This window comes from Mercurialis annua, linkage group LG2 (assembly GCF_937616625.2).
Source record: "Mercurialis annua linkage group LG2, ddMerAnnu1.2, whole genome shotgun sequence".
Classification (NCBI taxonomy): domain Eukaryota; kingdom Viridiplantae; phylum Streptophyta; class Magnoliopsida; order Malpighiales; family Euphorbiaceae; genus Mercurialis; species Mercurialis annua.
The window spans coordinates 418,573-429,259 of NC_065571.1; the positions used below are offsets into that span (position 1 = coordinate 418,573).

At 34.4% G+C, this 10,687-nt stretch overlaps 2 protein-coding genes across 10 annotated transcripts; both read right to left on the reverse strand.

Moving 5' to 3' along the window:
* Window positions 1–380: 380 nt before the first annotated feature.
* Window positions 381–6,278, reverse strand: LOC126667575 (magnesium transporter MRS2-I-like). 6 transcript variants are annotated; one of them, XR_007638226.2, is made up of 13 exons: window positions 6,190–6,278; window positions 4,256–4,541; window positions 4,146–4,175; window positions 3,633–3,759; window positions 3,404–3,525; window positions 3,097–3,171; window positions 2,233–2,457; window positions 2,097–2,141; window positions 1,962–2,006; window positions 1,842–1,871; window positions 1,618–1,737; window positions 1,394–1,534; window positions 381–675 (listed from the first exon to the last, which is right to left on the reverse strand). XR_007638226.2 is itself a non-coding variant. In XM_050360565.2 (12 exons), the coding sequence occupies exons 2-12, from the start codon at window positions 4,511–4,513 to the stop codon at window positions 1,448–1,450; spliced, it is 1,164 nt and encodes a 387-aa protein (XP_050216522.1). In that variant the 5' UTR covers window positions 4,514–4,541; window positions 6,190–6,278; the 3' UTR covers window positions 1,013–1,447. The 6 variants fall into 6 exon arrangements, 1 of the variants encoding a protein (XP_050216522.1); XR_008790039.1 differs by lacking the exon at window positions 381–675 and adding an exon at window positions 799–817; XR_007638225.2 differs by lacking the exon at window positions 381–675 and adding an exon at window positions 1,013–1,161.
* Window positions 6,027–9,713, reverse strand: LOC126667574 (protein transport protein SEC23 G). Of its 4 annotated transcripts, none has more exons than XR_007638223.2 (3): window positions 8,876–9,713; window positions 6,548–8,524; window positions 6,027–6,278 (listed from the first exon to the last, which is right to left on the reverse strand). XR_007638223.2 is itself a non-coding variant. In XM_050360564.2 (2 exons), the coding sequence occupies exons 1-2, from the start codon at window positions 9,572–9,574 to the stop codon at window positions 6,866–6,868; spliced, it is 2,358 nt and encodes a 785-aa protein (XP_050216521.1). In that variant the 5' UTR covers window positions 9,575–9,713; the 3' UTR covers window positions 6,027–6,865. The 4 variants fall into 4 exon arrangements, 1 of the variants encoding a protein (XP_050216521.1); XR_007638222.2 differs by having other exon boundaries at window positions 6,027–6,466; XR_007638221.2 differs by having other exon boundaries at window positions 6,363–8,524.
* Between the last annotated feature and the right edge of the window lie 974 nt (window positions 9,714–10,687).

Sequence of the window (10,687 nt, forward strand, 5' to 3'; positions counted from 1 at the left end):
ATCACTTTGAATCATCAACACTAATCTCATATTAGATGTATAATGACTCAAAATTAATAAATTATATATTTTTTATTACAAAATTTAAATTTAAATATTTTTAAAAATTAGAGGGTGAACAGAAATTTTATTAATTTATAATTTGACCTCATCCATCTAGTTGTTATTTCAGAGTTGAATTATTTCAAATTTAATAGTGATATTTTTAATTTAAACATAAATATTAAAACTTAAAATGATTCAAACTGGATAGATTTTAAATTATATTAATTAATTAACTATGATAATTTTGTAAATATTTGTTTATGAAATTAAATATGATAAAATTGGAATTGTAAATCCCAAATAACATCTTGAGTAGAAAAGTGACTAAAAATTAATTATTCAAGTTACATTTTAATGTTTAAAATAAGTATGTCTTGATTATAAATTACAACCACATTGACTATTTCACAAATAATAATAGTAATAACTAATACTAATAATTAGTATACATCATCTGTCAGTTGTCCATTACGAACAGTGCACGCTCTAAGTGAAATATGGTACGATTACCATCCAACTAAACAGCTAAATTTTTTCTTTATATAAAAAAACTAAACTAAACAGGTCTCTCTACTGCGGGGCCATGGAGTAAGGTGACGGATCTTATATCATTGGCCACATGGACGCCACCTGGTTATTCGCATAAATAAGTCAAACACCAACCTCCTTCGGTTCAGTTAGTCTTGGCCACGGGCTGATTAGAATTGGAACCAACCCACTCAAAACCAGCTCAGACCCATCAAACTTGAAATCGGGCGGTTCCACATCAATTCTAATAAAATATAGTACTAGTATTAAAGGACCATTGTCTTTTTATGTTCAATACAAATTAATAAAAAAAACACCACCACCTGCTAACTGTTGTGAAGGCTGTGTGTGCATCAGTTCACTTGTTTGGATTACAAAAAAAATGAAAAGAAATATTAAGATTGCACACAATATAAACAGTCAGTCAGTATTCAAGTCCTGAAAGAAAAATCTCAAAAATTTGGATATATATTTTCTTTTTGAATTACATATATGTTTCTGTTTGTTTTCAAAACAACCATGGCTGTTACCAGAACATGGCAATGGTTACAGAAAAAACATCACCCTTGTGCCCAAACAAGAAGATGTCTGTCAGAATAAAAACAAGAAAAAATTATGAATCGGAACTAAGGGAAATAGGAAAAAAAATTCTCTGTTTGTATTGTTTTACAATTATCAGTATTGGTGTCTGATGCGATTAATCAGGCTTTCACCAACTATAAGAGCAGATCCAATAGAATCCTGAATTTTTTTATGTCAAAGCATGAGAGACATAACATCACAGTTATCGAAAGGCAGCCTGAAAGACACAAATGAATACCTTCACATCAAGAATCCAAGTATTCTTTCCCTCGGAGGAACAAGGAGGTAAAATTTACGATCCAACGAGGCCTTTGTAGCGAGCATAGGACATAACTAGTATGAATATAGCTGCACAAAGTAATCCTGCCAAAATAACCACCTAGACAAATAAAAGACTTAATTCAGCACAAGTACCAGATTAAAAAGGACAGCTGAAGTTGTGAATTGAAGGTATATGCATACCCATTTAAACATGTATCCGTGATTGTCATTCCATGTATATGGAATATTCATGCCAAATATTCCAGCCACCAAAGAATAGATGGATAAACAGACAGTTCCTGAGCTCAGAAAGAGCTCTAGCTGCAGAAAGAAATGATAGGAAAAAGATTCACATGTTGCAACATTGAGAAAGACAGAGTGCCAGTGTCTTGGTAAAAAGCAGAAAAGAGAAATTAAGGAAGCACCTGAATTAGCTGATTTCGATGATTGTCAAGCTGCAGAAAAATGATTGATAAACCTCATCTCATGTAGCCAAACAAAATTTTACTAATTAAAATATCAAGTATGCGTAAACTTGAACATACCTGAATATTAATGTAATCTTCTGTGTCATCAATATATTCACGCAACTGCAGTTTTTAAATTAACGAATACATTTATAAAAAATCAAAGCTAATGATCAAGTCATGTTGTCAATAGGAAAAAAGTAGCACACATACCGTTGTCAATTTGTTCAATGTGCCGTCAATTTGCATAAAGTAGGCCTGAAATATTATAATACCATGCATATTAGCCATCAGTTTCTCCCAACTTCAGATAAAAATAAATAAATTTTGAAGTTAACAATGCTATAACCTCTAATAACATCTCGAGCTCCTCGACATCATTCTCATCTCCACGAATTGTTGCAATACTTGCTCTACTTGCCCTTGAAATTTTTGAACCTATGGTAGGGGAGGCAGAAAACCAATTAGCACAACCTGATCCACTAACTGGAGATGCGCCCGCCAACTTTCTTGACAAGTAAAGATCAGCCATGTCATCATCATCATCCAAAAGCTGCTCGAGTTCATCTCTTACCTACAGAAGATCAAAGGATTATTTCCCGCCTACATCGCAAAAGCTTTAAGTGATTCAGTGAGCATCTTTTATTTTTAATAAACTAAGCAAGTCTGTCCATGACTGATAATCAATTTCACCAGTAAATAACCATCTCCAGATAGATTTTAGTTGTAACTTCCTAAAATATATAAAATCTGTAATATGCATCTTGCACTTGTGAAACAAACATATGAAACTTAAATCTAAGTGGAAAAAAGTTGACTTTTTGCATAAGACTGGAGAAAGCATATGTAAATCAATGCTATATTAGGTTCCATCATCATGCTATGAGCAATTGTAAACAAATAAATGGTTAGTCTCCATCGTGTCAAGAATATTCACTAGGAATCTTTTCCACAATATTAGGCCTAGAGAAAATAAAGAAAGCTCGTTTTTTCCTTAGCACGATATAAAAAGAAATAGGGGATTTATAGAAACTTTTTTTTGTAGTAGAAAATCAACTAAAGAATATAGATTTCAATATCAATTGACAGATGGAAAAAACTCCTACACATGTACCATTAAATGTAGATAAAACTATGTTTGATTAAAAAAAACGAACAATACATTCAATATTATGTTTTGCTGCAAGAAACCAAAAAAAGGTCAGATACATACTTTCTGAACCCGAGCAGTCAACCTTGTCATTGCACTCTTCAGTTTACGAACTCTATCCAAGTTCCGGCTGCTAATCTGATGAATTTAATTAAAAAAATCCAAAGGGTTAAAAGTAGTGTGGCAGCCAAAACAACATTTTCTCAGCTTCAAAAATGATGCAAATTAATGATATTTTAGTATCTTCTAGTATTTAATCACCCATAATTGGTGGCAACAATTTAATTTTGAAATGAATTAGGCGTGATAACATAGGAGAAGAGCATAAGGACATGAGAAAGAAGTAATTATCACAGGAAGTAGTACGCACTTTCGAGGTAAGCTCATCTAAAGCAGGATAGGCAGCGGTCTCTAATTCTGTTGTACGTGCAGCTAGAAAACTACAGATGGCTTCCAAAGCTACTTCCAGTGCCCGAAATTCAAATGGAGATTCTGTGTCACACGAACCCAATTACTCAAAAAGAAAAGCAGCAAACTCTTACATTGCATACAAAAATGAAATCAAACACGATGTAAAAAGAAATGAAACCAAAATTTACCATCCTCTTCACCAGCTTCATCATTTTGATGCTGGCCAGGGAGAATGAGATTTGAGGGAGGTAAGCGCCTTTGAAGCTCCTCAACAACAGGAATAACATTTTCATCAAGTGGATCACGAAGCAGAACCTAAATCATAACAAAACTTAAAGATTATATAATAAACAAATTCTCTAAAACAACTTTTGTTGAAGAGGTAAGAACTCAGAGGAAGTAAGCAGGCAATAAAGTATGCCCCAGGCTTAATTTTCATTTCCATTTAACTTGTTTGAAAAACGTCTAATCCAATTGAAAGTTGAAACTGGATTAGTCATATACCAAAACAAAAAGGAATTTAAAAATCATGGCAACTGTGATATAACTTGCAAGAATCTAATTCCAATGAGGTCTTGAAAATGAATTCTTCACAAATAGCAGAGATTTAACCAAAATAGAGTCTTTTAAAAAATGGAAGCGTGCAATTTAAATTCAAAAGTACAAAACAACTCAGCAATAGCTTAATTGAATTCAATTACCTCTTCAGAAGTAATAATCGCTTTGATATGCTGCCACAGAAAATAATAAAAATCAGAAGAATGCAAAAAATTGAAAAACAGAAAAGAAAAAAAAGTTAAAAAGAAAAAACCTCTAAATTCAAAACAATAGCGCCTTCGCGACCAAGAATAGCAGAAGGATAAGAAAGCAAGGGATCCAGAATCCTTAAATCACGAGCATGAATCTGGACGCGATGCATGATGGCGTGTTTATCGGCGTCGAGAATAGTACCCTGACCGGAAGCATCGAGAAGAATCCAACTCCTGGGCGACTGCGTCTTTTTCTTGACGGCGGCGGAGGAGGCAACAACCTGAGAGTCGGGCGGGACAACGTAACCGTCCCTCGCCATTTCTAACGATCATAATCCAAAATCACATCTGAAAAATGTATTATTATTATTATTATTATTCGCCTCTGATTCCTGGATTATAATATTATTATTATTATTGTCTGAACAAAACCCTAAGAGAAACGGCTTTGGGTGTGAATTGTAGAAATGAGACGAATGGGAAATGGAGAATCTGATACCAAAGCGGACTTTCTTATTTCGGAAAATGCTGTTATGTTATGTTATGTTATGTTATGGCTTTATTAATATGTTGAAAGGGAGGCCTGTTCTCATGTTGCATGCTTCAATCGCCCTATCACCTCTGTGCTACTTTTAGCTAACACGTTTGCATCAATACTTCTTCACGTGTCTTAGGTCCTCAATAAATTTATTCTTTTATTTATGTTGCATTTTAATTAACTTTCTTTTAAATCGATTTTTGTATTTTCTTTCAGAAAACATATTCATCACAGTTTTTCAAGTATAAAAGATACTCCCTCCGTCCCAATAGAGTTGTCCACTTTATCTTTATCACATAGTTTAAGAAAAGTAATTATTGTTTGTGAGTTTTATAAAATTTTACTTACTTTTCTTGTTATACCCCTATTAAATATAGGGTGCACTTTTAATTTACTTATTAGTGTATTTTGAATAGGGGTAATATAGGAAAATTAAGTGTAAAAATTAGTTACTTTTTGAAAGTGGACAAGAGTTTTGGGACAAAAAAAATTCTCAAAGTAGACAACTCTACTGGGACGGAGGTAGTATATTTTTATTAGGTAAAAGGTATAAAAAGACCCTCGTAGTTTTTACAAAAGTACAAATCTCTTTTACTTTTTTTAGGTATAATTAAGCCCTCTTTGTTTTCAAATAGAACAAATAACCCCTTTCATACAGCATCATTAGAAACACTCGTTAATAGTTGACATGTCTCTCATAATCATATAGGAAAAAAGTTTAATAAGAATTTTAATGTTTAAAATATTTACCGAAAACTTGAGGGGATAAGTGTCCCAAAAGTAAACTAAAAGGGTTTATTTTTTCGATTTTAAAACAATAAGGGTTTAATTATTCAATTTTAAAAACACGAGGGTTTAATTGTGCCCAAAATAAATAAAAGGGCTGATCTGTACTTTTGAAAAAAAATCGAGAGTTTTTTTGTACCTTCTGCCTTTTTATTACAAATAAATAAACTTCTTACATTCTAACATGTAAGGAAAAATTTAAAAAAATTGAACTATATAATTTTTTTAAGGTTATTTCCAATAATATGCAAATTTATTTTGGGTGTTACTCAAGTTTTAAGTTCAAATAAAGATGTACATTGATCGATTCGATTTGATAGTAGAAGCATTAAAATAGTTCAGCTCTTAAAGAAAATAAAAATCAATAAATTAAAGAGTAAAGTCCGGTTAAGCTCGCACAAAAATATTTTTTAAAATTTTAAAGATTAAAAGATTAAACAAAAAATTTACATATAAATTTTAAATTTAGGAATCATATCAAAGCAAAAATTGTAATGATATATAAAAAATTGAAATAAATTTTGTATACTCATTCTATTTAAACATTTACGTTCTGGAGATATGCAAGACAATAGAATTGTGGTTACTTGACTCCTAATTTTAAACATAACATAAATCAGCACATCTCTGTATTAAACATTGTCTAGAATGGAGTTAGTGCACCTTATCTACCTTACGTTTCTGCTTTGGCCGATAAAGTGGTTGTGCAGTTGCTAAATTTTCTAACTCTACTTCATCTGCCACTCAAAATAACTCCACTCCTGCATATTTTTCAATCATAATCAAGTGTTACAGATTTAATATATGGAATTCCTACGGGAATTAGGAAAACGGCTAAAGACTACCTCCCTAACTCGCCTATAAGTAGAGCGGCTATTTCGACAGTCCAAAAGAGCACGACAAATCCCCATATTCTCCAAAATCCGTGAAACAAGGAACCTCACACCAACTACATCAATGCCAAAATTTACGACGCATGTCATTTTGCAACGGTAATGCATTTGAAATACTCATCTGATTCACGATTCACCTTTAATGTTACAAAATCCGTACTGATTTAATCATCAGAATGCCTTCCAAGCACCAAAAGTCTGGACCTCTTTGATTTCTATTTGTTTAACTGGAGCTCACTTACTGATTGTCAGAAGATGGCCTATCGATTACCAGGAGATCATCAATTGGTTGCATTTGAGAGCGTGACTCATAACAAGAAGCAACTGCATGCGTATTAACATTCGCACTTGCTTATGCTATATCAACCAGACAACACATGTATTGGAAACAATATACACCAAAAAATGTATAGCTTTAACTCTTGAGTGATGAAATTCTGTACAACAATGCCTTTTTAAGCCTTCACTGCAAGGGTTTGTAAGTGATCTATGAACTCTTGCAAGCTCAACTCATCAGTAAGTATAACTTCTGATCCTTCCGTGTACGTCGAGTTCTGGGTAACTGATGGATTTAACTTGGCAAGAAGAAACCTAGCCTGACTGCTGTGCTGATCGCATTTTATCAGTCTCGGTGCCGGAACTCGCTCTGCCACCAATTGTTGTGCGTCGAGTTCTGGAGCTTCCAACAGCTTTCTCAGATTCTCGTGGCTTGAATCTTTGTGATAACCGAGTTTCTTCCAATGAGCAATCTTGGACCCGTAGTGAATCACCACATGGAAGTAAGAATCGAAGAGTAAAATTACATCGGGAGAGATTGAACAAACGTCTAGAAGGACCGGAACAGGGGGACCGTCAAAAGAATACTGAAATAATGTAGGTTGTATCATAATAAGTGAACCCACAACTCCTTCACGGTTCAACATTAGTCGGAAGAACGAAGTTTCATCGGGAGTACTATTGAAAACATCGATAAATTGGGACCTCCTCAAATAATACATAAACTGCGGATAAAGAGAGAAACTCGTTGACAAACGGAACGTAGATGGATCTTCATGGATATAGTCCCCAAACTTGGAGGCAAAACAAATAAGGCTGTCGTCAAGCCATCTGATAACATCTCGAGCATAACATGTTTCTGATCGGTGAATGGCGAGTCTGGCCATGACAGAAGCAGCTGCTTCCTGATCAAAACCAGCAGTTATTTCTGCTGACTTGTTACCGACCCATCTTCTAGCAGCAGTCGTAACCCTTTTCCGAACTCCCATATTACCGTGTCGATAACGTGTTATGAATTGTATAAAGAATGCAGAGCCGGGATGTGCTTTCTGCTGATCACTTACTTCAAAGAAGAAAGCTAAGCATGTTTTGTTCGTTACCGTACCCAACTTCCACTTGTAGGTTCCACCCTCCCCCGTCTCACGATCACTCACTATTCCATTTTTCTGCCGAAGAGAAACACAAGGTCCTAGAGCTCCACAAACTTTTAAATCTTTGGTAGTTACCACATCAATAGTTGCATCGAAATACATCTTCAAATTCCCCTCTTCATCATGACTAAAAATATGCCGCAAGCACTTTCTGAATTGTTCCGAGTCAAATAACTCTCCGAACATCATGAATCCACCAGACCTCTCAACAGGGCCTTTTAGCTCTGCTACTCCTATTTGATCAAGAGAACAGGCAAATAAGTCAAGAACAACAGATGCATCAGATAATCTCTGCAAAAGCCGATTGTAGAAGTTGCATGATTTCCTATAGTACGGCGCTTGACCATTGATGAGGTCTTTATGATTTCTGATGGCGTTACTAAGATCTGAATCAACAATGATTCCCGGGCCCAAAGTTGCAGGTCCAGAAGTGAAGACCATAATACGAGACACTGTATGGCCTAAACATCCTTCAAGAAGTCCGAGCGCAACCGAGATTGCCAAACCTGTGCATCTCTGTGGGCGGTGACCAGGCTTTACTACAGCTAAAGAGCGAATTTCTTCAATTGCTGTAACGATATTGAACTCACATTCAGATACAGGTATCAAATATCCCTGATTCTGATGAAATGGTGATTTTCCGAGTTGCTGCTGCTTCATACGATTCAAGCCTAGAAGCTGTTGAGTCTGCATATTTGAAAGAAAAGAAAACGCTTGAATTAGGCATATTCCGTAAGCTTCAGATCATCCAAGTATATGGCTTATTGGCATAAATCATTCAATGAAAACATAATTTGTGAATTTTTTTTTTCAACATTCATGATCCAAATTGCAAATAATTTCATCACTAGAACTCAAAACCTATCTAAAAAAAACTCAATCTACAGAATATCCAAGTGCTTCTTCAAGATTTATACACGAAACAAGTAAAAACACACTCAATCCTCTAAATCATAGCTCAAAATGAACACAAGAAATGGCCAAATAAACAAGCAGAGCAATAAAGCAAACAAAAAGATAAAGTTGAAAACTATTTACCTGCTCAGAAGAAACCTCGCGTTCACCATGAAACACAACAACTCTACAACACCCCAAAAACCCCAAATCATAAACCCTAACCATCGAATCAAAAACAATCAAACCCACAATTGAATTTTCAGGCAACCGTTCAATAACCAACAATAGCTCATTCTTAACCACCTTAAGCTCCTCCTCGTCCGTACAAGCATCCACCACAAACACAAACCCCGGCCCCACCTCCCCACACCCACCGCCGCCATTTCTCGGAGTAGACCCAACCATGGAAGACAAAGAAGAAGTACTGGACGAGTACAGCCCATTTACCGAGCCCGACCTCAAACTCAAACCCGACCCGAATTTCACATCGGTCTTATCGATTTTATATTCTACAGTACTATAAGTGGGAAACAACTCAGCCGGAAGATTGGTTTCGCCGATACCGGAATAAGAAATAGGGAAAGGGTTTTTACAGTAACAGAAAGGACAGACCCAGACACGTGACTGGTAATCGACACGTGCGTATGGGTTTAAGACGGCGGAGCACCGAGAGCAGGTTAGCGGCTCGTACGGGAGAATTGGGAGCTCCGATGATTGCATTAATGGGGTGCACATTATGCTGAGGGGGACCACGAGTGATGTGGCGTCGTTTTTGGTTGTTGGCCATGAATTCCACGACCAACGGAGTCCTTCAATTGACTCCAATTCCGTGAAATCCATGAATTTGGGAGAGGGATTTGATCTGCGTTTCTAGTTTGGTCTCATTGTTTAATGGAATTGTACTTTCCGATGATTTAAGACTCAAGTAACATAAAGATGCACTTTTTTTAAGGCACTTGTTTTTGTTTGGTTGCTCAAAATGCAACGACAAATCAAAATAGATTTATCATTTTTTTTATGAGAAAAATATTCTAAAATCCCCACGTTTGTCATAATTTACAGTTTGGTATTTTTTATTTAAAAATCAAACAATTTATTACTTCAGTTTTAATTTTACAAACACTTGCAACCTTCTGTTAAATATAGATATCAAACCATTAACGTTATAAAATGTAAGGTACCAAATCGTTTGAAAATGAGATATTAAATCGTGAACATAATTAATATTGAGTTAACAAAATGTTAATATAATAAAAAGTGAGGTATCAAATCGTTTGAAAATAAATATCAAATCATTAATGAAACTAACAGAAGCCCTTAATTGTTGATGGAATCAAAACTGAGGTAATAAATCGTTTGATTTTCAAATAAAGGGTACTAAACTGTAAATTATGACAAACGTGAGAGGCCTTAGAGTAATTTGCTTTTTTTTTTTTAAAAAAATACCTTTAAACTCTTTAAAAAATACTTTTAACACTTTTAAAAATATTTGTTTTGTAATAAAAGAAATTAAGTAAATGTTAATCACAATTTAGTAATTTTATAATTCTAATTATTTATAATTTTTTTTAATATATGGTTTATGATTTTTTTTAAATAGTTTTCAACCATGAGACAACACTTTTAAGTATTTTATATTCAGATTAATCTACATTCCAATAATATAGGCCCCTTACAAGAGATAGGCTCTGATCCTAAATTTTAATGGTTGCATATATGAGTACGGTTAGAACGCGACCTCGCTTAAATCAAAAAAAGGACTTATCAACTTACATACGCGGTGTAGCTGAAACTTACTCTTAAAAAAAATGTTACACCATCAATAACGAATATTTAGATTTTTTTAAATAATCGGAGAGGAGAACGTTTATATAACGATATAAATCTATGATCTTATCAGATTGATGCTCGGCGTCTATCATTTGAGATACAACTCATACAAATATTTAGACT

Bases quoted from the DNA above. Each gene is read 5' to 3' on its own strand.
- LOC126667575 (XM_050360565.2), bottom strand. From the start codon at position 4,513: ATGGCGAGGGACGGTTACGTTGTCCCGCCCGACTCTCAGGTTGTTGCC. The intron at 4,176-4,255 runs GTTTTTTCTTTT...TTTCTGTGGCAG, and splicing joins CTATTGTTTTGAATTTAGAG to CATATCAAAGCGATTATTAC. The intron at 1,535-1,617 runs GTATGCATATAC...TTATTTGTCTAG, and splicing joins ACGGATACATGTTTAAATGG to GTGGTTATTTTGGCAGGATT.
- LOC126667574 (XM_050360564.2), bottom strand. From the start codon at position 9,574: ATGGATTTCACGGAATTGGAGTCAATTGAAGGACTCCGTTGGTCGTGG. The intron at 8,525-8,875 runs GTAAATAGTTTT...TCAAATATGCAG, and splicing joins GCGAGGTTTCTTCTGAGCAG to ACTCAACAGCTTCTAGGCTT.